The 25,040-nt window shown below is 52.9% G+C and overlaps 2 protein-coding genes across 31 annotated transcripts in view; both read left to right on the top strand.

Annotated features, from left to right (window-relative positions):
* Positions 1–15,172, top strand: part of CAMK2G (calcium/calmodulin dependent protein kinase II gamma) — a 56,672-nt gene extending 41,500 nt beyond the window's left edge. For 5 of the 29 annotated variants that reach the window (XM_069460273.1, XM_069460290.1, XM_069460269.1 and 2 more), the window contains 8 exons: positions 4,038–4,106; positions 5,302–5,346; positions 7,084–7,132; positions 8,360–8,473; positions 10,408–10,483; positions 10,877–10,971; positions 12,434–12,678; positions 13,178–15,172. In XM_069460273.1, the coding sequence (XP_069316374.1) occupies positions 4,038–4,106; positions 5,302–5,346; positions 7,084–7,132; positions 8,360–8,473; positions 10,408–10,483; positions 10,877–10,971; positions 12,434–12,666 (681 nt within the window). In that variant the 3' untranslated portion in view covers positions 12,667–12,678; positions 13,178–15,172. Of the gene's footprint in view, positions 1–1,886; positions 1,920–4,037; positions 4,107–5,301; positions 5,347–7,083; positions 7,133–8,359; positions 8,474–10,407; positions 10,484–10,876; positions 10,980–12,433; positions 12,679–13,177 lie in introns of all 29 variants that reach the window. The other 24 variants (XM_069460292.1, XM_069460286.1, XM_069460282.1 and 21 more) reach the window with 16 other exon arrangements.
* Positions 15,173–15,563: 391 nt separating this feature from the next.
* Positions 15,564–24,914, top strand: NDST2 (N-deacetylase and N-sulfotransferase 2). Of its 2 annotated transcripts, XM_069461044.1 has the most exons (15): positions 15,564–15,877; positions 18,790–19,610; positions 19,839–20,139; positions 20,344–20,431; positions 20,751–20,905; positions 21,091–21,276; positions 21,555–21,683; positions 21,814–21,996; positions 22,086–22,182; positions 22,894–23,017; positions 23,157–23,331; positions 23,532–23,702; positions 23,809–23,918; positions 24,120–24,222; positions 24,316–24,914. In XM_069461044.1, the coding sequence occupies exons 2-15, from the start codon at positions 19,135–19,137 to the stop codon at positions 24,439–24,441; spliced, it is 2,424 nt and encodes an 807-aa protein (XP_069317145.1). In that variant the 5' UTR covers positions 15,564–15,877; positions 18,790–19,134; the 3' UTR covers positions 24,442–24,914. The 2 variants fall into 2 exon arrangements, with proteins under 2 accessions (XP_069317145.1, XP_069317144.1); XM_069461043.1 differs by having other exon boundaries at positions 18,790–20,139.
* The last annotated feature ends 126 nt before the right edge of the window (positions 24,915–25,040 follow it).

Below are 25,040 nucleotides of genomic sequence, written 5' to 3'. Positions count from 1 at the left end.
CTGCAGCGTGCTGGCTGAGGTGGAGTCCAGCTGTGCATGGCTGAGGGCAAAGCCCCGAAAGAATGGAGAGAGACACTGAAAGATGTTCACTAACCTGAGAAACCACCTTTGAATGGAAAAGAATGATCTCAGGTTCACATGTAAGACAGTTTAGGAGAAAGAGAGCCAGCTAGGAGAACGTTAGGAACTTACTCCCCATTGAGTTGAAAATCTGCTTTAAGGCAAGATGCAGGTAAAAGTGGCCTGCAATGACTTTTGACAGGCCCCTGAAAATCACCGGAACAAAGACTGGGCCTGGTGAGTGGGTGCCGGAAGGGAGTTCTCACTGCTGCGATTCAGTGCGAGTTCGAAACCTCTCTCTGCTTTAGCCTGGGAAAAACCAGAGCCAGCAAACCCAGTTCAACTCGGCAAACTTTTGTTGATCATATGCTAACTGTAAAGCATTTTGCTAGGAACTGTGGAGATTACAAAGATATGTAAGATACGAACCTTCCCTCAAAGTATTAACACTCTAGTTGGGTAAAGGGATAAGGAGATATATATTAATATACATAGAGAGGCAGATATATATAGAGAGAGGGAGAGAGAGATACATACATACTTACATAACATACTTATCTATATCTATGTATATCTATATATATATATATATGAATGTAAGGGAACTCCCTTTTGAGGGATAATTTTGAGAGTAAAATCTCATATTTGGACATATTCTAAAGGCTAATGCAAAAGAGGCCTCATTAGGTTTGTCTTTTTCTTTAGATCTAATTCTAAATTATAGACCATTCTTTTAAATATCTGTAGCCTCCTTTTGATTATAGTACATTCCTGAAAATGTCTTCTGAAGTAGAATGTCAGCCCGTTGAGAGCAGGAGCAATTTATCAGATGTGTTTACTTGCCTAAAACCGCCCTCCCTAAGTGTTTGTTGGGTGTTAAATGAATGTGTAAAAGTCAAACAACAGATGGACATATTCCAAGGGGCTGTCTGTCTCCCAGCGAGCTAATTGTAAAATTCATAATTACTCTTCACCTTTTAGGCACAGTCTTCTGAGATATATTCTCAATGTTCTGTGTGGTCTTTATTTTGATGCTCATGTTTCACATCTGAACATAAAGTCGTGAGCATCTAGTTAAGACCAAGGAATCACGGCATTCAGCATTCTCTGTGGCTTACATCTCTGCGTCTTTGTGTCACTGCAATTTTAATCACTGGCTCTCCTGTGTTTCCATTTCCCACTCATTGCAAAATGCAATAAAATGTTCACATCTTTTAAACAAGCATGGCCATGCTGACAAACCAGGGGAAGCCAAAATTTAACAGTTATTTAAAAATTTAACGAACACTCAACATCCGTATCTGAAAAGCAGTTTAGGGGTACAGCAAAGTCTAGGTTCAGAAGACAAATGTTATTAAAGCTGAGGACAGCCTGTGGCAGCTTTTGCTATATACCTGGTAGCTGCTCACTCAAATTGCAGATAGGCCGCGTAATGAGAGAAAATAAATAACCTTATACGTGAGTTAGCCTTATCAATCCCAACCTGTTCATTTGCAACAAAACATTACTTACCCTCATAGACCTGCGACCTAACCTTAAGAAGCTGTCTCTGGGCAAGGCTAAGACATCTCAGTATATACTAAATCTGTGTCTGGGAAGCTGACAGCAAAGGAGCTCTTCCCCTCCCGGGGTCTGGAGGGGTGTGAGTGCCTGTCTGTCCACGTGCTATTTTAACCTCCCGGTGCTGGACTCCGAGTCTCCTCCTTCTGCTCTTTTCTCCCCGTGATGCAGAGCCCGGCGCTGGTGCACTAACCTGCAGCGTCTCTGTGCTTCTCTTCTTACCTCCTCTTTCCCCTTCTCTCTCCCTCTTGCTGTGGTGTGTCCAGAAAAGGAAGTCGAGTTCCAGCGTGCACCTGATGGTGAGCCTTGCCTGCCCACCCATCCGCCCACTCCATGCTGCCTGCGCCCGCCTGCAGCCACGCAAACCCATTCTGCCATGTGCGTGTGCTTCACTCATCCTCACTGCATGTCTGTGCTGTGTGGGCAGGTGTGGCCTGTCCTGCCAGGCGGGGGCCGTTGCCCAAGGTCACCCAGTGGCCTGAAAAGTGGGCATTGGAGGCTGTGGTGTGGCACCTGCCGCTGTGGAGGTTGGACAGCCCCCAGCAGCCCAGAGCAGGAAGTGAAGCTGGCAGGGACCGGGGCTAGGTGGCAAGCACAGGGAGAGACCCTCACTCATGCCGCTCAGGAGGAGAGGCCCTGCTCACCAGGCATGAGCAGCTGCTTCCTGCAGACTGGCACCAGAGGCCAGCTGTGCGGTGGGCAGAGAGAGGAACTGGTTGTAGGCTCCTAGCTCTGAGCCTCACTCTCCTGACTTTTCCCCTGTGCAAGTCCTGTCGTCTAGCTGCGCCCGAAGTTTCATCCTGCCCACCCAGCCCTTGCCGGGGAGGGAGACAGCTGAGGGACTACAGTGAGCTCATCATCTTTCTCATGGTGCACAGGGCACCAAGGAGAACCCAGCAGCCTGAGTTGTTATGAAACCATCCATTAAAGCCAGAGGTGGGGCCATGTGGTGACATCCCAGCCCTCTGCAGCTAAGGCAGGTTTTACGGGCACCCTGGAATCCTTGCCCCCTGTGAGGGCCTTGGTCTGAGCTGGGCTTTGCAGGCAGGGCAGCCTTCTGCAATCAGCCCCAAATAGGTGCTCAGCATCGGCCGCTGAGGTAGGAGGACTCTGCTCCTTCCTGGGAGGAGTAGGGCAGAGCAGAGCTCATGTGAGTTCAGACCTGTGGCCTGACTACTCCTGGGACCCTTCTCCAGCCTGCAGAGCCCAGTGGGGTCTTGCAGCACTTGGTGCCTGGCTCACAGTTCCATGTCTGGCCCTGGGTCCGGGGATGTCAGCCAGTGACAGCAAGCTGGGGGTGGATGGCTTCAGGTCTGGTCCAGGAGGCCTCCAGTCACGTAGAACGGTCAGGATGCTATTCGTGTGTGTCCTAGGAGAGAAGAAGTGTCCTGTCAGTGTGTCCTCATGTGCACCCTGAACAGAGTCAGTAGCCACGTATTTGTCTCACTGCCTGTTGAAGAACTTGCAGGCCTCAGGTCACACTCTTCAGTGGCCTCCGACTCCACTGGGACTCCCAGCGAGACCAAGTGCACTGGTTAGGGAATCGTAGAGGCAGAGAGCATGGCATCGATAGGCTCCTGTCCCGGACACGGGCCTCCTTCCTTCCTACCATCCTCCTCCCGCCCCTCCCTGGCTGTGCCACTCACCGTAACGTTTTGAAAGGCAAGGAGATACCCCTGGTGGTCCTGTTGCTGCTAGAAATGTTGGACTGTGGGTGTCCTATTCTGTCCTAGGGGTTGGGTTCTTGGAGCTCTGCCCTCACTTGCAGCTGATCAAGTTCAAGCTTTATCAGGCAGAAGGGTAAAGAGCACAGCCCTGTGTCTGCTCCTCGGGGTCGGTGGATGCATTTTTATCCAAAGTTGACTTCCACGCCTGTCCTTTCTGGACACCAACTCTTAGGCCAGCTATTCTTTCTCTTCTCCTTCCTCTTCTTTTCGGGTCAGGCTTTGAGCTGGTGTCATAAGGAGAAGGAAATGCAGGTGCCGAGTTGAAAGGGCAGCAGGAGGTCCCACAGATAAGGGACCCAGAGTTTCTGAGTTTCATTCTGCTTTCTTATAAACCACTCTCCTTTTCCCCTGGAGAGTGAGAAGAAGATCTTGAATTTCTCTGGGTCAGGAATGGTTGTGCAGTGACATGGCACCTGGCACAAGCAGAGATTTCTGGAGACATGTTTTAAAACAAGTCTTTGGGCTGCTCCCACCTTGAGGATGCCTCTGGAGCTAGGTCTCTGGGCCGCTCCAGACTCTCCCTTCCTCTGACCATCTCTCCAGCCATTGCTCCCATCTACATAGAGTTACGGAGGTTGCCTCGGGCCTCGCTCTTCCGGGCCAGGCCAGGGGGCAAGGGAGGTCTGGGAGTTGAACCTGAGCAGCTTTGGTGACTCTGGAGGAACTAAACCATCTGTTTTCTTGTCTCAGCCACAGAGCAACAACAAAAACAGTCTCGTAAGCCCAGCCCAAGAGCCCGCGCCCTTGCAGACGGCCATGGTACCTCCTGACTACAGCTTCTCCGCCTCTGCCCCTGGCTGCCCCCTGCTCCTTCCCTCTTCCTCTCGCCCTCCCTCCCAGGCCGCCGCAGCCTTGTTCCTTTCTTGATGCCTGCAGAGTAGGCTGCTCTGTGTGCTGCCCTGTAGGCCCTTTCCCGTCATTGTCCCGCTTGGCTGCCCTCGTCCTGCATGGCAGAACTGCTGCTCCTGCTCCTCTCACTGTGCTGTTGGGGGGAAGAGTCACCAGGGCTCTCAGCTAAACCTCCCAGCCCCAGCCTGGGACCCCCAGTGGGTCTACTGTGGGGGCCGGGAAGATGAGTTGCTTATAGGAGAGGGTAGGAGCTTTCTTGGAACCTGTACATCAGTTCTGGGAGGCCTCCTTGTAAATCCTGCCCCAGCCTCTCCTCTGCAAAGCCGGCAAACGGGAAGGAGGGCTGGGTCCCACCTCTGGATGGTGCTGAGGTCTCGGGGCTCCTGGAGAGCCCTGTGCTGTTGAGTTCTCTCTGGGCTCTTCCGAGGCGCACTGTGTGCTCTCAGAGCTCCCTCTGCTAGCGGGGGCTGACTGGAGAGTGAGCAGCGCCGTGACTGGGAGAGAAGGAGGGGCGACTGTGCCTGCTACTCCCCTCCTTCCTGCAGACCCTCGTGCTGCCTGATGAGGTGCTGTAGGGCCAGGAATTTGGGGGAAGGCAGAGGGTGGGTGAAGCAGGCAGCTCCCCGGACTCAGCTTGCTGAGGGGGCCTCCTGGGTCTTTCTGGGAGACCTTATCCTTCTACTCCCCTGTGCTCCTGCCTTCTGTGCTCCCCTTGGTGAACACTGTGGGCAGGGCTCAGCCCGTGCCTCCAGTCCCACAGCTCCTCCAGTGTACTCGCCCGTGGGACCCCCATGTGGAAAGAACCCTCAGAACCAGCAGGAATCAGAGACAGAGGCCCTTGTCCTCCCAGCCTCCTGGGCAGCTGCTTCTGTTAAGTGCCAGGCCTCTCCTTCTCACCGGCAGTGCTCCCGCCTAGATTCAGGGCTCCCCAGCTGTCTGGGACCGAGTTGAGCCAGGATATTTTGTCTAGTGGGGATGGCCAGTGGGCAAGCCTCAGTGGTCATCATAGGCTCTATGAGGGTACCGGGCCGGGGGTGGGGTCCCTTAGGGAAGAGCTGTAGGTCTGTCCCCAAGTCAGGAGGGTAATTTTCATTTTCTCTCACAGGAGCCACAAACCACCGTGGTGCACAACGCTACAGATGGGATCAAGGTGAGTGGCTCCTGAGCCTGTCTCTTGCGTTCCAGGTCAGTAGGAGACCGGTGGGCCAGGTCACGGGGTCCAGAGGTCCTGCAGGTGGCAGCCCACAGGCTGTACCCCGAGGCCGAGGTGTTTGCAGAGGCCGGGCTGGGGGCAGTGTGTGCCCGTCAGCTGTTCCGTTCCAAGGAAGGGCCTTATACCCAAGTGATTCGGGGCTGGGCTCTGCAGACACATAGACCTGGTTTGAATCCTGGCTTGTTGCCACCTGTCCAGTCACTTGACCACTCTGCACCTCAGTTTTCTTATCTGTAAATTAGGGAGAATAATAATAGAATCTTCCATGAATTGTGATGTTTAAATAAGGGTAAACGTTAGCTAAAAAAAACAGGCAAGAGGATTATCAGACCCTAGAGCTTTCTCCATTGCCTCCCGCCTGCAGTGCCCTCTGTATTTTCACTAACATTAGTAAATATTTATTGAGCCCAAGCACCATCTGGTCCTACCCTACAGAGGTGACAAGACAAATTCCCTGTCCACGGGGTGGGGGGAGGGGGCAGAGAGCAAACCAGTAATTAAATAAGATCAAATCCGACCATGATAAGTGCTCTGAAGAAAATGGCACAAAGTAAAGAGAGAGGGTGAACAGGGCCTTTAATTAAGTGGTCAGGAAAGGGCCTGGCCCCTGACTCCAGGTCAGGGGGTACCCCAGGCAGGTGCCCTAGGCAAAGGGAACTGCAGGCACGCAAATCAGGCCAAGTGAGCAAGGGGGAGAGTGGTGGGAGTGTGAGGAACCGGAGAAGCAGCAGGGCCTGCTACCAAGGCGCTTCTAGGTGTGTGTGTTTTCTCCACCAGCAAGGGGAAGCTATTGGCGTTCTTAGCAGGGAGTAATAGAATCCAATTTACAATTTAAAAGGTCACTCTGGCCCTGTCCTGGGCCAAGAACTCTAGGGAGGAGGCAAGCGAGGAAGTGGGGGGACCAGGAAGCTGCTGTGGTAGTTCAGGTGCAAGGTGCTGGTGGCTTGGACTCAGGTTGTAGCCGTGCATTTGAAGAGAAGAAGTAAAATACGGGATTTATTTTGGAGGCAGAACTGACAGGTTTTATTTTAGATCAGGTGGTCAGGATATAAAGGAAAGGGAGAAAGAGAAGAATCAAGGATGACTCCAGGTTTTACTGAGTAACTGGGTGCCGGTTACTGAGTTGGGGAAGCCTAGGGAGCGGGTATGGGATGCAGAGTTTTCTAAGAGTCAGGTAGCAAGGGTGCAAGTAGGACCTGTGATTCCTCCATGCACCTCTGTTGTTGTTGTTGTTTTTTTTTTTTTTTTTTTTGAGACAGAGTCTCACTCTGTTGCCCGGGCTAGAGTGCCGTGGCGTCAGCCTAGCTCACAGCAACCTCAAACTCCTGGGCTCAAGCGATCCTCCTGTCTCAGCCTCCCGAATAGCTGGGACTACAGGCATGCGCCACCATGCCCGGCTAATTTTTTCTATATATTTTTAGTTGTCTAGCTGATTTTCTTTCTATTGTTAGTAGAGACAGGGGTCTTACTCTTGCTCAGGCTGGTCTTGAACTCCTGACCTCGAGTGATCCACCCGCCTCGGCCTCCCAGAGTGCTAGGATTACAGGCATGAGCCACCGCGCCCGGCCTCTCCTTGTACCTCTTATAGGAGCACATGCTCTGCTTTTGTTCTGCTCAGCCCCTCTGGTGTCCAAGGGCCAGAGCATATAGAAACATGTTCTTTTTGGCCTACAGGGCTCCACAGAGAGCTGCAACACCACCACAGAAGACGAGGACCTCAAAGGTAAGTGCTGGCCCTTCATGAGGAAAGAACCCCAGCAGTGACCCAAGTACCTTGGCTCCAGTGGGGCACTTGCCTTGTCTGCCCCCAGAACTGGGAATGGTGGCTCCTTAAACCCCCAGGAGAGATAAAAGTGGCCAATAAAAGCTACTTGTCATGGGCCAAGATATGAGGCCCCTGTCTGGTGTTGCTGGGCTGGGCTAGAGGCTTCTCTTCTTTGAGCCCAAGTCTAGAATATCTAAATTAGAGATTCTGCAGGGGCCAGGGCTCAGAAAATGGTTCCTGTTGCTGGTAATGATGTGGCATCCCAGAATAGGGGCATCTCAAGTCCCTGCAGAAGTAGCCTACAAGTGTCAGAGTGACCAATTGTTCTGGTTGTCCCAGGACTGAGGTGATTCCCAGGATGCAAAAAACTTTCAATTTTAAAACCGGGACAGCCCTGGGCCCACTAGGATGAGGTGGTCAATCTAGTCCCAAGATCTTGGCCTGAATGATGAAGTCGGAACCAATCTGACATCTGTGAAGCCACACGTGGCTGTGTCCTTGTGGTCTGGTGAGGACCACCAGCCTAAGCTTGGGGCTGGCCAGAGTGCCGGGGCTTGTGGGAGGGTATGGCAGGCCAGACCACTGGGAATCTCTGTCCTGCTCTTTGGTTTGGCCTCCTGGAATTGCTCCCTTTTGCCTTCATTAAGTGACCTTAGGCCAGGCTGTCAGAAAAGATGGAGGAATGTCATAGGACAGAGCTGAGAGAGCATGCCCAGCGGCTGTACGAGGGCACCAAACCTTTGGGAACCAAAAAAAAAAGAAAGCATAAGTGATTACAGCCGTAAAGAATAGCACTGCCGGGCTGCTGGAGTGTGGTCAGATCAGTTTGCCCCTGGCGATGCTAGCAGAATAGGAGGTGCCTTCACTGCTGGGCTCTCGACCTTATGGCCTAGCCCCCTCAAACATCTTCCCTGGGAGCAGGGGTCCTTGTACACGCTGTTCTTAGGCTCTTCTGGAAGCCACAAACCCAGGTCTGTGCACCGTCCTGGTGCTCTCCGCTGGGAGGCCTCTCTGGCCGAGGCGGCAGCATGGGATGTGGTCCAGCGTCCACAGCAGCCCGAGGCGTCACCTTGCCCCGGCTCTGCAGTGCCACGGGCTCGGGTCCTGTCCGGCTTGCTCGCTCACCTGCCTTGTTCTGTTTGTTTTGGCTGCTCTGCCTTGCCCTGCCCTGCCCTGGCTGGCTAGCTGCCCCGCTCCGCACTGGGAATGGCAGCTTGGTGCCTGAAGGACGGAGCTCCCGGGACAGAACAGCCCCCTCTGCAGGCATGCAGCCCCAGCCTTCTCTCTGCTCCTCAGCCAGTAAGTGTGAGGGAGGCACATTCTGGCTTCCGTCTCCCTGGCTCATCCTGAAGCCCCTCAGGGACCCCCACCAGAGCTGTCAGCCCAGCCCCGCTGCCCTCCTTAGTAAACACCTCTGCGGGGGTGGGGGAGCCAGCTGGAGGCTCTGCTAATACCAGGCAGGGGCCCCGAGTCTGGGCCCCAGAGAGATAGCGGAAGAGGGGGTGGCAGGACATGGCATGGAGGGAGGGAGTAGAAGGCCCCTGGGACGTGCAGTGGCCTTGCCTCAGCACCGAGCCAGGAGGAAGGGCAGAGGCAGAAGTCAGGTCCGCGGGCACGGGAGGGGGGCTGACGGGGAAATTGCGAGAGCCGAGGAACCTCGTCGGGCGTGCAGTGTTTCCTCGGCCTCAGTGTAGTATCAAGAGCGTGGGGTTTGGGGTGAGGTCAACCTGAGTGTAAATCCCAGCTACACTCTCTTCAAAAGTGCGTGAAGTAGTTTAACCTCCCTGAGCTGCAGTTTCCTTACCTGTAAAGTGGAAATAAAAATGGCACCTACCTCATAGTGTCACAAAAAATAGAAGAAATAGTAGAAAGTCTCGGTGCAACGCCTTGCTGGGCTAATGGTAGCTCGTGTTTATATTTTTAGTTCTGTCTGTGTTAGAGGATGCCCTTGTCTGCTTTTCCTCCCACCGTCCGTCCTCGTAGTTTCTAAACACAGCCCTCGTCACCCATAGCGCCCCAGTCGGGTCCTGCAGATGGTTTGGTGGGGTTGGAGCGGGTGTGTGTTGTGTGTGCATATCTGTTGCTTCTTTAGAAAGTGGATAGTTTGGTGGTTCCCCTAACTGGCTGTTTGTCCCCTGGAGCTGCCCACCTAGTGGTGCTGATGGCTGTGGGGCCCCCTCCTGGAAGCACCTTTGGCTGCACCGCCCCCTCCCAGCTGTGCTCCTGGGCTGTGCTGGCCCAGCGGCGCCGTGGAGGTGCTGTTCTAATGCTTGCATTTGTCTTGCAGCCTCTCGCTCCTGTGAGGAAAGGCTTGTGGCCTGGGCCAGCCCGGGGCTCAGGTCAGGGTTAGCCCGAGCTCAGTCTGAGCCCTCCCTTCCCCTGGCGGCCCCCCCTGCTAATAGTGGCACTCCCTGTAAGTGAGCTGCCCACGAGAGCAGGACATCACCAGCTGTCCCTTGGCTTGGGATAGGGTGGGGAGGGGGGATCTGAGGGCACCGACTCTGCCTGGCTGTCAGTTTGAGCCTTGTCTTGGTTTTCCTGAGGATCACGTCCCAGCGTGAGAGTTGGTGTGAGATGTGTAGCTTTCCAGGGTAAATGGAGCAGTTCCTGGTGAGAGGCTGTTCGAGAGGTTTTATAGTTCCAAGACCACTGATCCCAGAAGAGCACTGTGGGATTGAGAGCAGGGTGAAGCATCCATTTTAGGGCTCTGTTCATCCTGTGGAGCCCTCATCCCTGGCGAGATTCTGCTCTGAGGCTGGCCGTTGCCCAGAGCTGAGTTCTAGAGCGCTGAGTGAGGGCTAAGCATGGGGGTGGCTCATGACTGAGCCCCTTCCAGTGAGAGAAGTAAGCAGAGGGTGGAAACAGCCATCCTGGGACGTGCTTCTCAGAGAGGCTGAACCTGCTGGGGACGGGACACACAGACTCTGTTCCAGGACCCTCACATGTTAGAGACAACAGTGTTTTCTGCAACCTGGTTGTTGATGGAGAGGGAGGGAGGCAAAGGCCAGAGAACCATAACTGATGGGTAGGCTTCAGGAGGAGAGTCATTGTCTCTGCAGACACCAGAGGAGGGGACGGAGAAACGGGGGGCTCACTCTTCCTGCCAAGGGCCTTAAAGACAGAGAAGAGGGATGTCTGTGTCATCACAGGGGACTCCCTGAAGGATTGAGGGAGGCTCTCTCTCACTTGGGAGGTTCCCCAGCAGGTAAATTGGTGGATTTTTCCCTCCACAGTGCGAAAACAGGAGATCATTAAGATCACGGAACAGCTGATTGAAGCCATCAACAATGGGGACTTTGAGGCCTACACGTGAGTAGAGACCCATTTCCTTGTGACCTAAGTCATCTCTCAGGGCCTTCCCTGCTTCCAAACTGCAGTTAGGGCCCTGGGGAAAGGGAAGGCTGGGCCTTGGGCACAGTGTCTGAGTTAAACCCCAGGCCCCTAGGCCGGGAGCCCTTCCAGGTAGATTCCCTGTGACTGAGCTCACCCGAGGTGTCCTGGCGGTGGGCAGGCGGAGAGGCCAGGGCTGAGCAGCCCAGCAGGCAGGCCCTGAGGACCTTAGCAGTCTTGTCAGGTGTGGCCCACGGCCAACCTGCTGCTACTGCATAGATACCACTGATGAGGAAGAAAGACAAGGAACTCCGTAGAAGCCTGACAGGTTTTTCGGTTTTTTGTTTTTGTTTTTTTTTTTCCTTCTTACAGGAAGATTTGTGATCCAGGCCTCACTTCCTTTGAGCCTGAGGCCCTTGGTAACCTCGTGGAGGGGATGGATTTCCATAAGTTTTACTTTGAGAATCGTGAGTGGGTTCGTGCTGCTGATATACTCCTGCCTGCCCCTTCACCCCCTCTGCCTCTGTCCCCTGCTCACCTCCTCCTCCCAGTTGCCCACTTTTCCCTGATTTGACCTTTCTGCTGCACCCCTACTCCATGTGCTTGCCTCCTTGTGCCCTGATGGTCTTAAAGGGACACTTCCAAAGGCCCAGCTCCAGTGCCCTAAGCGCCTATTCATTCTGCAGCTGCCTCATGGCAGTGCCACTGGTCACAGTCAGGGCCACTGTATTTCTTTAAGCCTCACCTCTTTCCAAGACAGACTGGAAACCCTTTGAGATTAGGTTGAGATGATCTGAGCAAGTAATAATAAAGCTCTATGTCTTCAGGTTTCACAATAGAGAAAATTAAAACCAGGACAGGAAAGTACAAGCAAGCAATAGGCACTGTTGGTGATTTGTGAGGTCAGAAGTTGTGGCTAGATCTCCCTGAATATCAAACGAGGCAGGCATCCTGGGTGGGGCGGGGGGCATACATGCTGGCCAGTTTATGGAAGTCTCAGGGGATAAGAAGTGAATCATCACCCCCTTCCATCTTTTTCTCCACTCTCTGAGACTCCCCCTCCTTATTTTTTTCTCTTCTTTCCCACTTTATCCAGGGCCTTCCCTGTCCTGCCCTGAGTTTTATTTAGTCACTATTTTCTCTGCTGATTCCTACCCTCTCCACATCTCAGCTGCACATGTAAACCCTTGAGTATCTAAGTAATTCTATTAGCCAGAAGCAATGCCAGAGTTTATGTTAGTTCTAGGGAAGGTCTCATGTAGCCCCTGTCTAACATTTGAATCGAACTAAAATGTGAATTTCAATAAAAGCAACACATTTGCACAGCATGTGCTGATTAACGGCAATCCAACTTCTTTTGCCTTTCCCCTGGAGGATCCTGGGAGCCCTGGGACTATCCTGAGCTTGGTGCTTTGGTGATTGGTGTCTTTTAAAAAAAATCACATCAATTTTGTTAGATAAGTTCATGATTTTGCTCTGCAGCCCTAATTAGGGACAAGCCAAAACTTAGGAAATCTAAACATCAGCCTGAGTAGAACCATAAGCTTTAGTTAGAGTCACATGGCCTTGAGGTCAAATGAGTGATTTGGGCAAATTACTTAATTTCCTTGAGCTTATTTCCTTATCTTATAATGAAGAAAATATTATGGACCAAGAAATACAGCCTGTGCATGTAAAACCCCCAGCACAATGCCTTATTAAAAGAATAGCTGCTATTATTATTGTTACCCACTTTTCTCTTCCTTTTGGATAATGGCGACTAATGTAATGGGGTATCCTGGCCTCTGGAGGGTGTATTGGGAGGATCTGGAGACTCTGGGAATGGTTGCTGGAGAGAGGGTGAGACTTGGAAGTGCAGGCTGGGAGGAAAATGCAGGTGCCCAGGCCTGACACCCTCCTACCTACCCTGCCCCACCCTGCCCCCTGCAGTCCTGTCCAAGAACAGCAAGCCCATCCATACTACCATCCTAAACCCACACGTCCACGTGATTGGGGAGGACGCAGCTTGCATCGCCTACATCCGCCTCACCCAGTACATCGACGGGCAGGGTCGGCCTCGCACCAGCCAGTCAGAGGAGACCCGGGTCTGGCACCGCCGGGATGGCAAGTGGCTCAATGTCCACTATCACTGCTCAGGGGCCCCTGCCGCACCGCTGCAGTGAGCTCAGCCACAGGTGCTCCTGGTTTGGGGGGAGAGGGGCTGGGAGGGGCTGGGACAGGTGGGGTCAGAGGAGGAAGACAAGGCTGGGAGGTTGCCCTGGGAGAGGAGGTGTGGGCCATCCCAGAGGAGTAGCAGAGTCTGGGAAGTATGGTTGCAAAAAGTTATGCTCTGAAATGAGACAGACTTGTGTCTGGCTCCATAACTCCAAATTAGGTGGCCTCAGACAGGTTACTTCCCCTCCCTAAGCTCAATTTCCTGTCAAAAAGAGAGAAAGAGTGGTACCTACCTCACTGAATTTTTGTGAGGATTAAATAAGATATTAGAAGTAAAGTACTTAGTAAGTGCTCAGCAAATGTGAGGCGGTGTTATATTTAACATTAGCTTCACCCCCTTCCCCATCTCCTCAGGCAGACTTGGCCACGTGTGTAGTGTGCAGTGTGCTTAAGTCCCTGGAACTCATCTGTGTGCTCACTGTCCTCTGTTCTGTTACCACGTTCTGTCCTGTTTGACAGGGGCATTAGGAGATTCCAGCTGGAGGTCGAACCTTCGCAGCCAGTGGCTCTGGAGGGCCTGAGTGACAGCGGCAGTCCTGTTCGTTTGAGGTTTAAAACAATTAAATTACAAAGCGGCAGCAGCCAATGCACGCCCCTGCATGCAGCCCTCCCGCCCGCCCTTCGTGTCTGTCTCTGCTGTACCGAGGTGTTTTTTACATTTAAGAAAAAAAAAAGAAAAAAGATTGTTTAAAAAAAAAAAAATGGAAGCCGTACCATGATGCGTTTTAAAACCACCGATAGCCCTTGGGCTGGCAAGAAGACAGGAGTTTGTGTGATGCCCATCCTGGCAGGAGCAGCGGGCTCACCCACCAGCCCTGAAGAGGGTGAGCTTGGCCTCTGGCCCCCACGGACTCAGGGGGACCAGGCAAGAACTCTGACAGAGCTTTGGGGGCCGTGATGTGATTGCAGCTCCTGAGGTGGCCTGCTTACCCCAAGTCTAGGAATGGACTTCTTCAGAACTTGCATGGGCGCCTAGAAGGAGGCTGATGAGAACATCGTGCCCATCAGACCTACTTGGGAGAGAACACAGAGCTCCCAGCCTGCTGTGGAGGCAGCTGAGAAGCAGTGGCCTCAGGACTGAGGGCCCGGACATTGCTGTACTGTTTCATTTAGTGTAGAAGGGAAGAGAATTGGTGCTGCAGAAGTGTGTCCGCTACGAAGCCGATGAGAAACCTCATGTTAGTCTGACATGCACTTACTCACTCATCCATTTCTATAGGATGCACAATGCACGTGGGCCCTGATATTGAGGCCTGATCCCTGCAGCTAGGAAGGGGGAGGAGTTGCTGCTTTGCTTCCTGTTTGTTTTCTTATAACTTAGCAAGGAGAGAGCCAGGTCCTGGTCAGGGTTCCCCTTGCCACTTTTGGCAGTTCTGTTTCTGTGCGGATCTGAACCATCTTTGTCTTGCCTTTTCATGGTGGTGGTCCCCTTGCTGACCCTCATCTGGGCCTGGGCCCTCTGCCAAGTGCCCCTGTGGGATGGGAGGAGTGAGGCAGTGGGATAAGAGGTGGTGGTTGTTTCTATGCATTCAGGTTGCCTCAGGGCGGCCTTCCTTACTCTTTCCTTGCTGCACGTCCATCTCTTTTCCTGTCTGCTCTGGCAAGAAGAAGTGTCCTCCTTAAAGAGGCCTCTTTACTGACCAACTGAAGTATAGACTTACTGCTGGACAATCTGCATGGGCATCACCCCACACACACACCTGCATGTACCTAAAAGAGGTGTCCAGAGCCAAGGCTTCTACATTCATTGTCCCTCTCTGTGCTCAAGGAGTTCCATTCCAGGAGGGAAAGTCTATACCCTAAGCAGATAGCAGAGAAGATAACGGAGGAGCAATGGTCATGGCTTTGGTTTCTCCCATAACAACTCTGCAGATTTATCTGCACAAATATCTGCACTTTGAGGGGAAAGGTTGGTAGACTCCAGCTCCCTGGACTACCTTCAGGAGGCACAAGAGCTGGGAGAAGAGGCAAAGCTACAGGTTTACTTGAAGCCAGCTGAGAAGAGAGCAGACTCATTGGTGCTGGTGCTTGGATTTAGCCAGGCTCCTCCGAGCACCTCATGCATGTCCCAGCCCCTGGGCCCTAGCTCTGTCCTGCCCTGCAGCCCGCAGTGCCAGCACGCAGATCCCTTCACCACCGGGTTTGGTTTTGCTGGCTTGAAGACAAATGGTCTTAGAGTTCATTGAGACCCATAGCTTCATATGGCTGCTCCAGCCCCACTTCTTAGCATTCTTGTCTTCTGGGGCTAATGTCAGCATCTATAGACAATAGACTATTAAAAAAACCACCTTTAAACAGGAAATGGAAGGCATTTGATGCAGAATTTTTGCATGATGACATAGAAATAATTTAAAAATAGTTAGTGTTTGTTCTGAATGTTGGTAGACCCTTCATAGCTTTGTTACAATGAAACCTTGAACTGAAGATATTTAATAAAATAACCTTTAAACAGTCCATTGTGTTACTGCTGTTGGAGGCTTATGGCCAGCGGCTTAGATTGCAGCAGCCTGGGTTACAAGTCGTCAGATGGAGAGAGGTACCTTCTCCTACTCCCTTTGGGCCCTTTTTAGAATAAAACTTCCTCGTGAACTCAGCCTCCAAGCAATCTCCCGGCTGCCCAGGCCAGTCTGGGGCGGCAGGGAGGATGCGGGCCCTCGAGGGACGGGCTGCGGTGTCGCCCCGCCCCCGGGCCCGCCCCACCCCCTCCCCGCGTGGGCCGGCCCGGCTCCCCCTCCGCGGGCTGAGTGGACGAGTCCGCGCTGCGGGCCCGCCCCTGCCCGGGAGCCGCGGCGCCCGACGCTCTCCCGACTGTGCCACCGGGCGGGGAGCGGGGGGTGCGCCTTTGCAGGCGGGCCGCGGAGCCCGCCGTCTCCGAGGTCGCGGCTCGGCTTATCACTGAGGAGGACCATTTGGTTTCCTCGCATCTCGGTCGCGCGGCTGCCAGACCTGGAGCCGGCAGGGACCCAAGCGGGTGCCCCGAGCGGCAGCGCGCCGCCTCCCCCCGGTGGGAGCGGTGGTTGGGCCCAGCTGCGGCAGAGCGTTCGCTCGGAGATGGCGGAGCAGCCGCGACGCGGCCCGAGGCCCCGAGAGCTGGGAAGCCGGGCAGCCCCGGGACGCGGCGGAGCCCGGGGACAGCGGGGACGCCGCCCAGTCCGCCGGGTGAGCCGCCCTTGAGAAGAACCCCTCCCCCGCCCATAGTGTGGCTCCCACCCACGGTCGCCCTCAGTCCTCCCCTCACAGACTTCCCTTGAGTGTTGCCACCAAAACCACCCGCAGGGTCGTCCCGGGCGGCGCGTCAGTGCGGCCCAGCGCGCCCCTCGCCCTGTGTCCCTTCCATTACCCTCCGTCCTAGTTGCCTCCTTCCCCTCAGTTCGCCGCCTCAGTACGGGGCTCCCTCCTGCCCTCGGGGCTCTTGCAGCCCAGTGCCTGTCTCGATGTCACCCCAGAGTCGCCTCAGCGTGCCCCTTGCCCCTGCCCCTTCAATGCCCTATATCGATGCGCTCCTCATATCCACCTGTGACCCCGTATTCCCCCTCAACAGGGTCCCTCCCTCTTCGAGCCCCGGTCCCCACTCTGTCCCCCTCCTCCGTCTCGTCTCGCAGCGCCGGGCCCACACCCCAGCCTGCCGGGTCCCCCCACGAGTATTGCACGCTCTGCTCGGCCGGGGTGACCTGTTCAGTGTCTCCCTCGGAAACCTCCCACCGCTGCACACACGTACCCCGCACGCAGCCTGTTGCTGCTTCCATGTTTATCATCCCACCCCGCGCCCTGCCCAGTAGCGCTCCCAGCACCCCTTCCCTAAACGTTGCTGCTGCTTCCAGGTATGAAGCGAAAATGCAGCGGTTAAGAGCACCGGCCCAGGAGCTTGACAGGCCTGACTTTGAATCCCAGCCCCTCCGCTGACTGCGCTTGTGTGATCTGGGCAAGTTACTAAGTTTCTCTGGGCCTCAAATTACTCGCTCATAGAATGGGGATAATAATAGTATGTATCTCTCACCTACCTCTTAGGGCTGTGTGAGAAGCAAATACATGTAAAGCTCTTAGAAGAATGCCTAGCAAGTTATACGTTCTCAGTAAATGTTAACTATTATTAATGTTATGGATGATATACCCCCAGTATCAACTTTGCCTTAGTGACTTCTCACTACTGTGTTTGCCCTAATTCTTAGGATTCACCCCTTCCTGTCACCATTTTGATCCTCTTTCCCAGCTCTCTTCTCATGTCCATTAGTTTTACACAGGCCGAAGCTGAACTATTCTTTTTTTTTTTTTTTTTTTTAGAGACGGGGTCTTGCTCTGTTGCCCAGACTGGAGTACAGTGGGCTGATCATAACTCACTGTGGCCTTGAACACCTGGGCTCAAGTGATCCTCCTGCCTCAGCCTCCTACGTAGCTAAGACTAACAGGTGCACACCACCATGCCTGGCTAATTTTTTTTTTTTTTTTTTGTAGAGACAGGATCTTGCTATGTTGCCCAGGCTGGTCTCACAACTCCTGGCCTCAAGCAGTGCTCCCCACTTAGCCTTCCCAAAGTGCTGGGATTACAGGTGTGAGCTACCGCACTTGGCCTTTGGACAGTTCTTAAATCATCTCTGTCAATTCTGAGGGACCCCATCCCTACCTAATCACCCCTGAGATGTGTGTATATGAGGGTGAGTGGTAGAAAAGGATTGCTAGCCACTGGCCTCACCAGAGGTGGCCAAGGTAGGGAGAGTAACAATAAAGCTTATAGAAGCGGTGTACTTAAGAAAAAGAACAAAAGAGGTCCCCAAAATTAGGTTTTCTCAAAATTGTGTTTTCTGATCACACTGTCCTTACTCTTTCTCTTTCTCTCATTGATTAGATATGACTTAAGTTCCAGTTACTCTCTGTCATCCAGCCCTTCTCAGGTTGTTTTGTTTTTATAAATGGACTCGATCCCTCGTGTTTCTCCAGGCTGGGTCAGTGACTGCTCAAAGCTATTCAGGAGTAGGGGTGTAGTGCCACCTTGGCTAAGTTAGGAAGGAGAACTAGAGTGGACAGGAAGAGAAACTCTGGACTCAGCTTGCTGGCTTTTTTCAGGTCTCCATGATGTGATCTGCTCTGGGTTACATTTTTATTTCCTCTCCTGACTTGAGCACATGTGAGGTGAAGGGCAGGGGGTGGGTAATTTTTCACAAGCAAGGGGAAGGAGAATCTTCAAGTTCTGGGTTTGGAAGATAATAGAGTGATTAACTATCAGGATCTCTTTCCTCTTGAATTCCCCCTCCATAGTGTCCACCTGACTGCAAGTTCATTAGTGCTGTTGGCTGTGATGTTGAGTTTGACTGATGAGGAAGATTAGCAGACTCATGAGTTTCCTCTTATCTGATATTTCGTAGGAGCACGGGACTTCGTGGGCTTCCTGTGCCTTCTTCACAGACCAGAGGCCAGCTGCTCAGGCACAGGCTAGGAACTCTGTTCAGAGAAGGCCTGTTTTAGCTCCTGGGTTGTTTGGCCTCTTGAATATGGGAAATTTCCTCCCTCCTGGCACTTGATTATACTGCAGTATATTCAAGTGAGCTTGCTTTAGGAAGAATTTGGACATTCTTTTGGGTATTCTTTTTTGGAGACAGAGTCTTGCTCTGTCACCTTGGCTAGAGTGCAGTGGCGTCATCATAGCTCACTGCAACTTCAAATTCCTGGGCTCAAGCGATCCTCCTGCCTTAGCCTTCTGAGTAGCTGGGACTACGGATGTGCACCCCCATGCCCAGCTAAGTTTTCTATTTTTGGTAGAGATGGGGTCTCGCTCAGGCTGGTCTCGAACTCTTGAGCTCAAGCCATCCTCCTGCCTTGGCCTCCCAGAGTGCTAGGATCACAGGCATGCGCCACTGTGCCTGGCCTCATTTGGGTATTCTAAGAAGGGGAACAAGCTGTGAAGCTAAGCTATAGGACTCAGCTTGTGTTCTTATCCTACAAGAGCTTTCTTTTTTTTTTTTTTTGGAGAACAAATCATTCAGTAAGCAGGAGGTAAGAGATGGGGCGAGGAGGAGGATGGATTAATGATGTAGTTTCAAGGGGAGAAGTAACCCATTGATTTCTCTGTCTTACAGATAGTGGGAGCAGAAATTGTGAACTTTGCTGACCTCTGATGTGAGGAGTTCAGTCAGGATCGAGGGTGGAGCCTGGCAAGATTTGCAGCCTGAAGCCATGGGCCAGGGGGCCATGGTGACCTGAGACTAGTGGACTCCGTCCAGTTGCCCCCTGCTTTCCCTTTTACCCCTCCTACCCTATACTAAGGGGACTTGTCTCCACTTCTTCAGGGAACTGCCCCTGAGGGAAGCCCTTTCCCCTGTTTTCCTATCCTTCTGCCCTCCCAAGACAGTACCAGCCTATAGAACTCCTACCCCCCTTCCCCTGAGGTGGTCCCCATCCCTCCCTCCCTTCCTTCCCTCGCCATGCTCCAGCTGTGGAAGGTGGTACGCCCAGCTCGGCAGCTGGAACTGCATCGCCTCATATTGCTGCTGATTGCCTTCAGCCTGGGCTCCATGGGCTTCCTGGCTTACTACGTGTCTACCAGCCCCAAGGCCAAGGAACCCTTGCCCCTGCCCTTGGGAGACTGCAGCAGTGGTGGGGCAGCTGGCCCTGGCCTTGCACGGCCTCCAGTTCCACCTCGGCCCCCTAGGCCTCCAGAGACAGCTCGAACTGAACCTGTGGTACTTGTGTTTGTGGAGAGTGCATACTCACAGCTGGGGCAGGAGATCGTGGCCATCCTGGAGTCTAGTCGTTTTCGTTATAGCACTGAGCTGGCACCTGGCCGAGGGGACATGCCCACATTGACTGATCATACCCGTGGCCGCTATGTCTTGGTCATATATGAGAACCTGCTCAAGTATGTCAACCTAGATGCCTGGAGTCGGGAACTGCTGGACCGGTACTGTGTGGAATATGGTGTGGGCATCATTGGCTTTTTCCGAGCCCATGAGCACAGCCTACTGAGTGCCCAGCTCAAGGGCTTTCCCCTTTTTCTACACTCAAACTTGGGGCTCCGGGATTACCAAGTGAATCCTTCTGCCCCTCTGCTGCATCTCACACGCCCCAGCCACCTGGAGCCGGGGCCACTGCCTGGTGATGACTGGACTATCTTCCAATCCAATCACAGCACATACGAACCAGTGCTTCTTGCCAGCCTTCGGCCAGCTGAACCCCCCGTGCCAGGACCAGTGCCTCGTCGGGCCCGGCTTCCCACTGTGGTACAGGACCTGGGGCTTCATGATGGCATCCAGCGGGTGCTCTTTGGCCATGGCCTTTCCTTCTGGCTCCACAAACTTATCTTCGTCGATGCTGTTGCGTACCTCACTGGCAAGCGCCTCTGCCTAGACCTTGACCGCTACATCTTGGTAGATATTGACGACATCTTTGTTGGCAAGGAAGGAACTCGCATGAAGGTGGCTGATGTTGAGGTCAGTCTTTCTTTTTCATTACTTAAATTTATTTTCTTAGAAGCTGTTCAAGCTCTGGCTTGTCAGACTCCCTTCCTTGATTCTGAGTTTGTCTTGGGTACACTCTTTGCCCTGCCCTTTCCAGGCAGGAAGAATGCTACTTCTCATATATTCCTCCTCAGTCTGTTCTCTTCTTACTTCTCATGTCCCTGTTACTCTTCCCAGGCTCTGTTGACCACCCAGAACAAACTCAGGACCTTAGTCCCTAACTTCACCTTCAACTTGGGCTTCTCGGGCAAGTTCTATCATACTGGTGAGCTTATTTCCCTGTTCCTTCAGCGTATCATTCTTAGTTTGGTCTGTCTCTTCACTGTCCATCTCCCTGGGCAGATAAGTTGGAGGAAAGGTTCAAGGTTTGGGGTCAGAATGCTGTGAGGAGCTAGCAGTGGGCATGAATTTAGGTTAGCGTGGCTGTCTGGAGGGCAAGTTTGGCAATGGGGCAAATAAAAAGTCTCAGGTGGGCAGGGGTCCATAATGTTGTCCCAAGGATGGAAGGTAGTCAGTGTTGTTACAAAACAAAGGAGGGCACAGGGGCTGACTGGCTGTGATCAGTGGTCAGTGTGTGGTCATAGGGACAGAGGAGGAGGATGCAGGGGACGACATGCTGCTGAAGCACCGCAAAGAGTTCTGGTGGTTCCCCCACATGTGGAGCCACATGCAGCCACACCTGTTCCACAATCGCTCCGTGCTGGCTGACCAGATGAGGCTCAACAAACAGTTTGCTCTGGTGAGACCCTTGGATCTCTTCCCCCTACTTTCTCCCAGAGATAAAGCTTCCTTTTCAACCTTCCCCTAATGTGATACCCTTTCCCTACCCTTTCCATTTTTCCTTCTGTGGAGGCTTCCCCACCCTCTTTGCCCTCTACTCCTCAAACCTCACCAGGTCCTGGTGAGAGTCTATGCCATTCCCAGGAACATGGGATTCCCACGGATCTGGGGTATGCTGTGGCCCCCCACCACTCGGGCGTGTACCCCATCCACACGCAGCTCTATGAGGCCTGGAAATCTGTGTGGGGCATCCAGGTGACCAGCACCGAGGAATATCCCCATCTCCGCCCTGCCCGCTACCGCCGTGGCTTCATTCACAATGGCATTATGGTGAGGGACTCCCAATACAAACTTGAATCAAGCCCACGTTTAGACAGTCTCCAGCCTCCCTTGTCCTATGTCCTGTCAACTGCCAATCCAAGTTCATTCACATGGTGGGGGTAGAAGGGTGAAAAGTCATGCACATAGTGAGAGCTTTATCACTGTAACTTCAGACTGAGTCCTCTATAAACCTAGAGAATCCCGGTGCCTCAAGACTTTTGTGCTTCATCTATTTCCCATTCTATCTTTTAAATCTCATCTATCCCTGTTTCTTCTTTTCCCTCCAGGTGCTGCCCCGGCAGACATGTGGCCTCTTCACTCACACAATCTTCTATAACGAGTATCCTGGGGGTTCTCGTGAACTAGACCGGAGCATCCGAGGTGGAGAGCTCTTTCTGACGGTGCTGCTTAATCCGGTAAGGTGCCGAGAGGAAGGGCCAGAGATTGGAGAGCCAAGATGTTTGCAGGCTGGGAGCTTTACTCAGCAAGGCTCATTCTGAGGTGGGGTAGGCTCTCCAGGTCTGACACGCAGACGCCCTCTTGCAGATCAGCATCTTTATGACCCATCTGTCCAATTATGGAAATGACCGGCTGGGCCTGTACACCTTTGAGAGCTTGGTGCGCTTCCTCCAGTGCTGGACACGGCTGCGCCTACAGACCCTTCCTCCTGTCCCTCTTGCACAAAAGTACTTTGAACTTTTCCCTCAGGAGCGAAGCCCACTCTGGCAGGTAGGGGTGGAGAGGAGGCTGACCAGAGACGTGATGGGGGTGGGGGGTTAAGAGAAGACTAGGCCTTATCTGATTCTTGGCGTCTTCAGAATCCCTGTGACGACAAGAGGCATAAAGATATCTGGTCCAAGGAGAAAACCTGTGATCGGCTCCCAAAGTTCCTCATTGTGGGACCCCAGAAGACAGGTGAATTATCCTTAGCTGACTTCTCTTGCCCTCCCTTAAACCCAAAGGATCCTTTTGCCAAGGAAATCCCTTCTCATACCCACTCCTCATTAATCCGGTCTCTTTTGGTTTTTTTTGAGACAGATTCTCGCTCTGTTGCTCGGGCTAGAGTGCTGTGGCGTCAGCCTAGCTCACAGCAACCTCAAACTCCTGTGCTCGAGCAATTCTCCTGCCTCAGCCTCCTGAGTAGCTGAGACTACAGGCATGTGCCACCATGCCTGGCTAATTTCTTCTCTATATTTTTAGTTGTCCAGCTAATTTCTTTCTATTTTTAGTAGAGACGGGGGTCTTGCTCTTGCTCAGGCTGGTCTCGAACTCCTGAGTGCAAACGATCCGCCCGCTTTGGCCTCTCAAGAGTGCTAGGATTATAAGCGTGAGCCACTGCGCCCAGCCTAATCCAGTCTCTTGTGGCAATGATTCTTAACCCTGGTTGTATGTCAGAATCATCTGTGGAGTTTTTAAAAGATCAACAAGTGATTCTGATGCACAGTTGAGGCTGAGAACCACTGTTTAAACCCTTCCCTGGGCCTCTCTCAGACTTTCCTCCTCTCATTGTAGTTTGTCTAAAGGGGATTTTACCGCCCAGAGTGGTTACTTTCTCACTTCCTTCAAACTCATGCTGTTGAACTGGCTTCTCTCCTACAATTGACCTGGTCTTTCTCTCCCATTTAGGGACCACAGCTATTCACTTCTTCCTGAGCCTGCACCCAGCTGTGACTAGCAGCTTCCCTAGCCCCAGCACCTTTGAGGAGATTCAGTTCTTCAACGGCCCTAATTACCACAAGGGTATTGACTGGTGAGACTGACCCCTTGAGCGCTTTTCAGAGGAACACTCCTTTCCATAAAAATACCCCATTCCAACTTCCCCCAGCACAGACATCTGGGCCCGTTACTCAGCAAATTTCTCTGCCTCTCTGCTGTGTTCTACTTCTTAGGTACATGGACTTCTTCCCTGTCCCTTCCAATGCCAGCACTGACTTCCTATTTGAAAAAAGTGCCGCCTACTTTGACTCAGAGGTTGTACCACGCCGGGGGGCTGCCCTCTTGCCACGAGCCAAGATCATCACCGTGCTCACCAACCCTGCTGACAGGGCCTACTCCTGGTACCAGGTCTGCCTGAAGCTAGGGACGTTGGGGCTTTAGGTGGAGGGGAAGTGGTGACTGCTAGAGAGACAGCACGGAACGAGAGTAGAGAAACTAAACTAGAGCCTTGGAAAAAAGGGTGCCTATGCTGTCACCAGACCAAGAGTAAGGTCAGAATAATACTGTCAGATCACCAGTCCTTTACTTTCCTCTTCCTTGTCTTTCAGCACCAGCGAGCACATGGAGATCCAGTTGCTCTGAACTATACCTTCTACCAGGTGATTTCAGCCTCCTCCCAGGCCCCTCTGGGACTTCGCTCCCTGCAGAACCGTTGTCTTGTCCCTGGCTACTATTCTACCCATCTGCAACGCTGGCTGACTTATTACCCCTCTGGACAGGTATAATCTCCCAAGATCCCTCACTGGGGTCCCCCTTCCCCTCCTCTTCCCTTCAGCCAGGAGGCTTCTTAGGAATATAGAGGGAACCACATCCCTGTCCCTTTAGTTGCTGATTGTGGATGGGCAAGAGCTGCGTACCAACCCAGCAGCCTCAATGGAGAACATCCAGAAGTTCCTGGGTATCACACCCTTTCTGAACTACACACGGACCCTCAGGTGGGAGAGCATGACCCAGGCGAGGAGTACTCTGGGGGAAATGGGGAAGCAGGTTGACCATGTCTGTTTGGAAGAGACATGGATTTATTCTGTCTCACAAGGAGAGACATGTGTCCCTGTGAGCTGGGAGGGGTCGTGTGCATTTATGATGCTTGAGTTTTTCTTCTCCCTGCCACCTAATGGCCTCTTCCTGTTGAGCAGGTTTGATGAAGATAAGGGATTTTGGTGCCAGGGACTTGAAGGTGGTAAGACTCGCTGTCTAGGCAGGAGCAAAGGCCGGAGGTACCCAGATATGGACACTGAGGTAAGCAAGCCTGGGCTAGGGTATCCCTCTCCACCTCTAGGATCTAATTCTGTCCCACTCCTTACCACGTCTGCCTTCATTTTCTCCTGTCAGTCCCGCCTTTTCCTTACGGATTTTTTTCGGAACCATAATTTGGAGTTGTCGAAGCTGCTGAGCCGGCTTGGACAGCCAGTGCCCTCATGGCTTCGGGAAGAACTGCAGCATTCCAGTCTGGGCTGATGTCCCAGCCTTCTATACCAGCAAAAAGCCCCCTGCATCCCTAAGGGGTGCGCCCAGAGCAGGGCCCACAAGGGGATTAGGATGGCCTGGCTCCTCCCCCTTCTACCTCAGTGGCCCCCAGGCCTGAGATGGCTAAGAAGGGAAGGGTATCCCTTTCCCATAGTTCTGGGGCCTGATAAAGGGACTTCCCTTGGTACCCCGTATCACGGTACTAGGCACCTTTGACCCATGATCTTGCGAGGTGGGGAGGAGTGAGAGGGTCCAGGCAGGATGTAGAGGAATGTATTAGTCCAGTGATTTCCCTCTTCATCCCCAGCAGTGTATCTGTCTACACCTGGCTATGGGAGGGGCCCCTTAATGTGGCCCCTTTAGTCAGGCGGTGGGATCTACCTGTGGCCCGGCCTCCCTAATGTCATTCACATTGAATGGGGATGAGGTCGGACAGTGGCTCATAGAGCTGAGTATGAGCCCTAGCTGTGGGCTAGAAATGTCCTTAATAAACATCCTTATTTTTCTGTTTTGTCTGCCTCACTGGAGTGGGAAAAAGCTAGAATAAAGCAAGTGTCAGACATTTCTTCCCCCAATTCAAAGTTCATCTG

The sequence above is a fragment of the Eulemur rufifrons genome, chromosome 28 (assembly GCF_041146395.1).
Source record: "Eulemur rufifrons isolate Redbay chromosome 28, OSU_ERuf_1, whole genome shotgun sequence".
Classification (NCBI taxonomy): domain Eukaryota; kingdom Metazoa; phylum Chordata; class Mammalia; order Primates; family Lemuridae; genus Eulemur; species Eulemur rufifrons.
The sequence above is the reverse complement of the archived record's forward strand: the minus strand, read 5'-3'. Positions and strand labels throughout refer to the sequence as shown.

What these genes read in the sequence shown, in the direction of transcription:
- NDST2 (XM_069461043.1), top strand. Translation starts at nt 19,135, where the DNA reads ATGCTCCAGCTGTGGAAGGTGGTACGCCCAGCTCGGCAGCTGGAACTG. An exon ending in TGAAGGTGGCTGATGTTGAG is followed by an intron (nt 20,140 to 20,343) that starts GTCAGTCTTTCT and finishes TACTCTTCCCAG; the next exon opens with GCTCTGTTGACCACCCAGAA. An exon ending in TGTGGGACCCCAGAAGACAG is followed by an intron (nt 22,183 to 22,893) that starts GTGAATTATCCT and finishes TCTCCCATTTAG; the next exon opens with GGACCACAGCTATTCACTTC.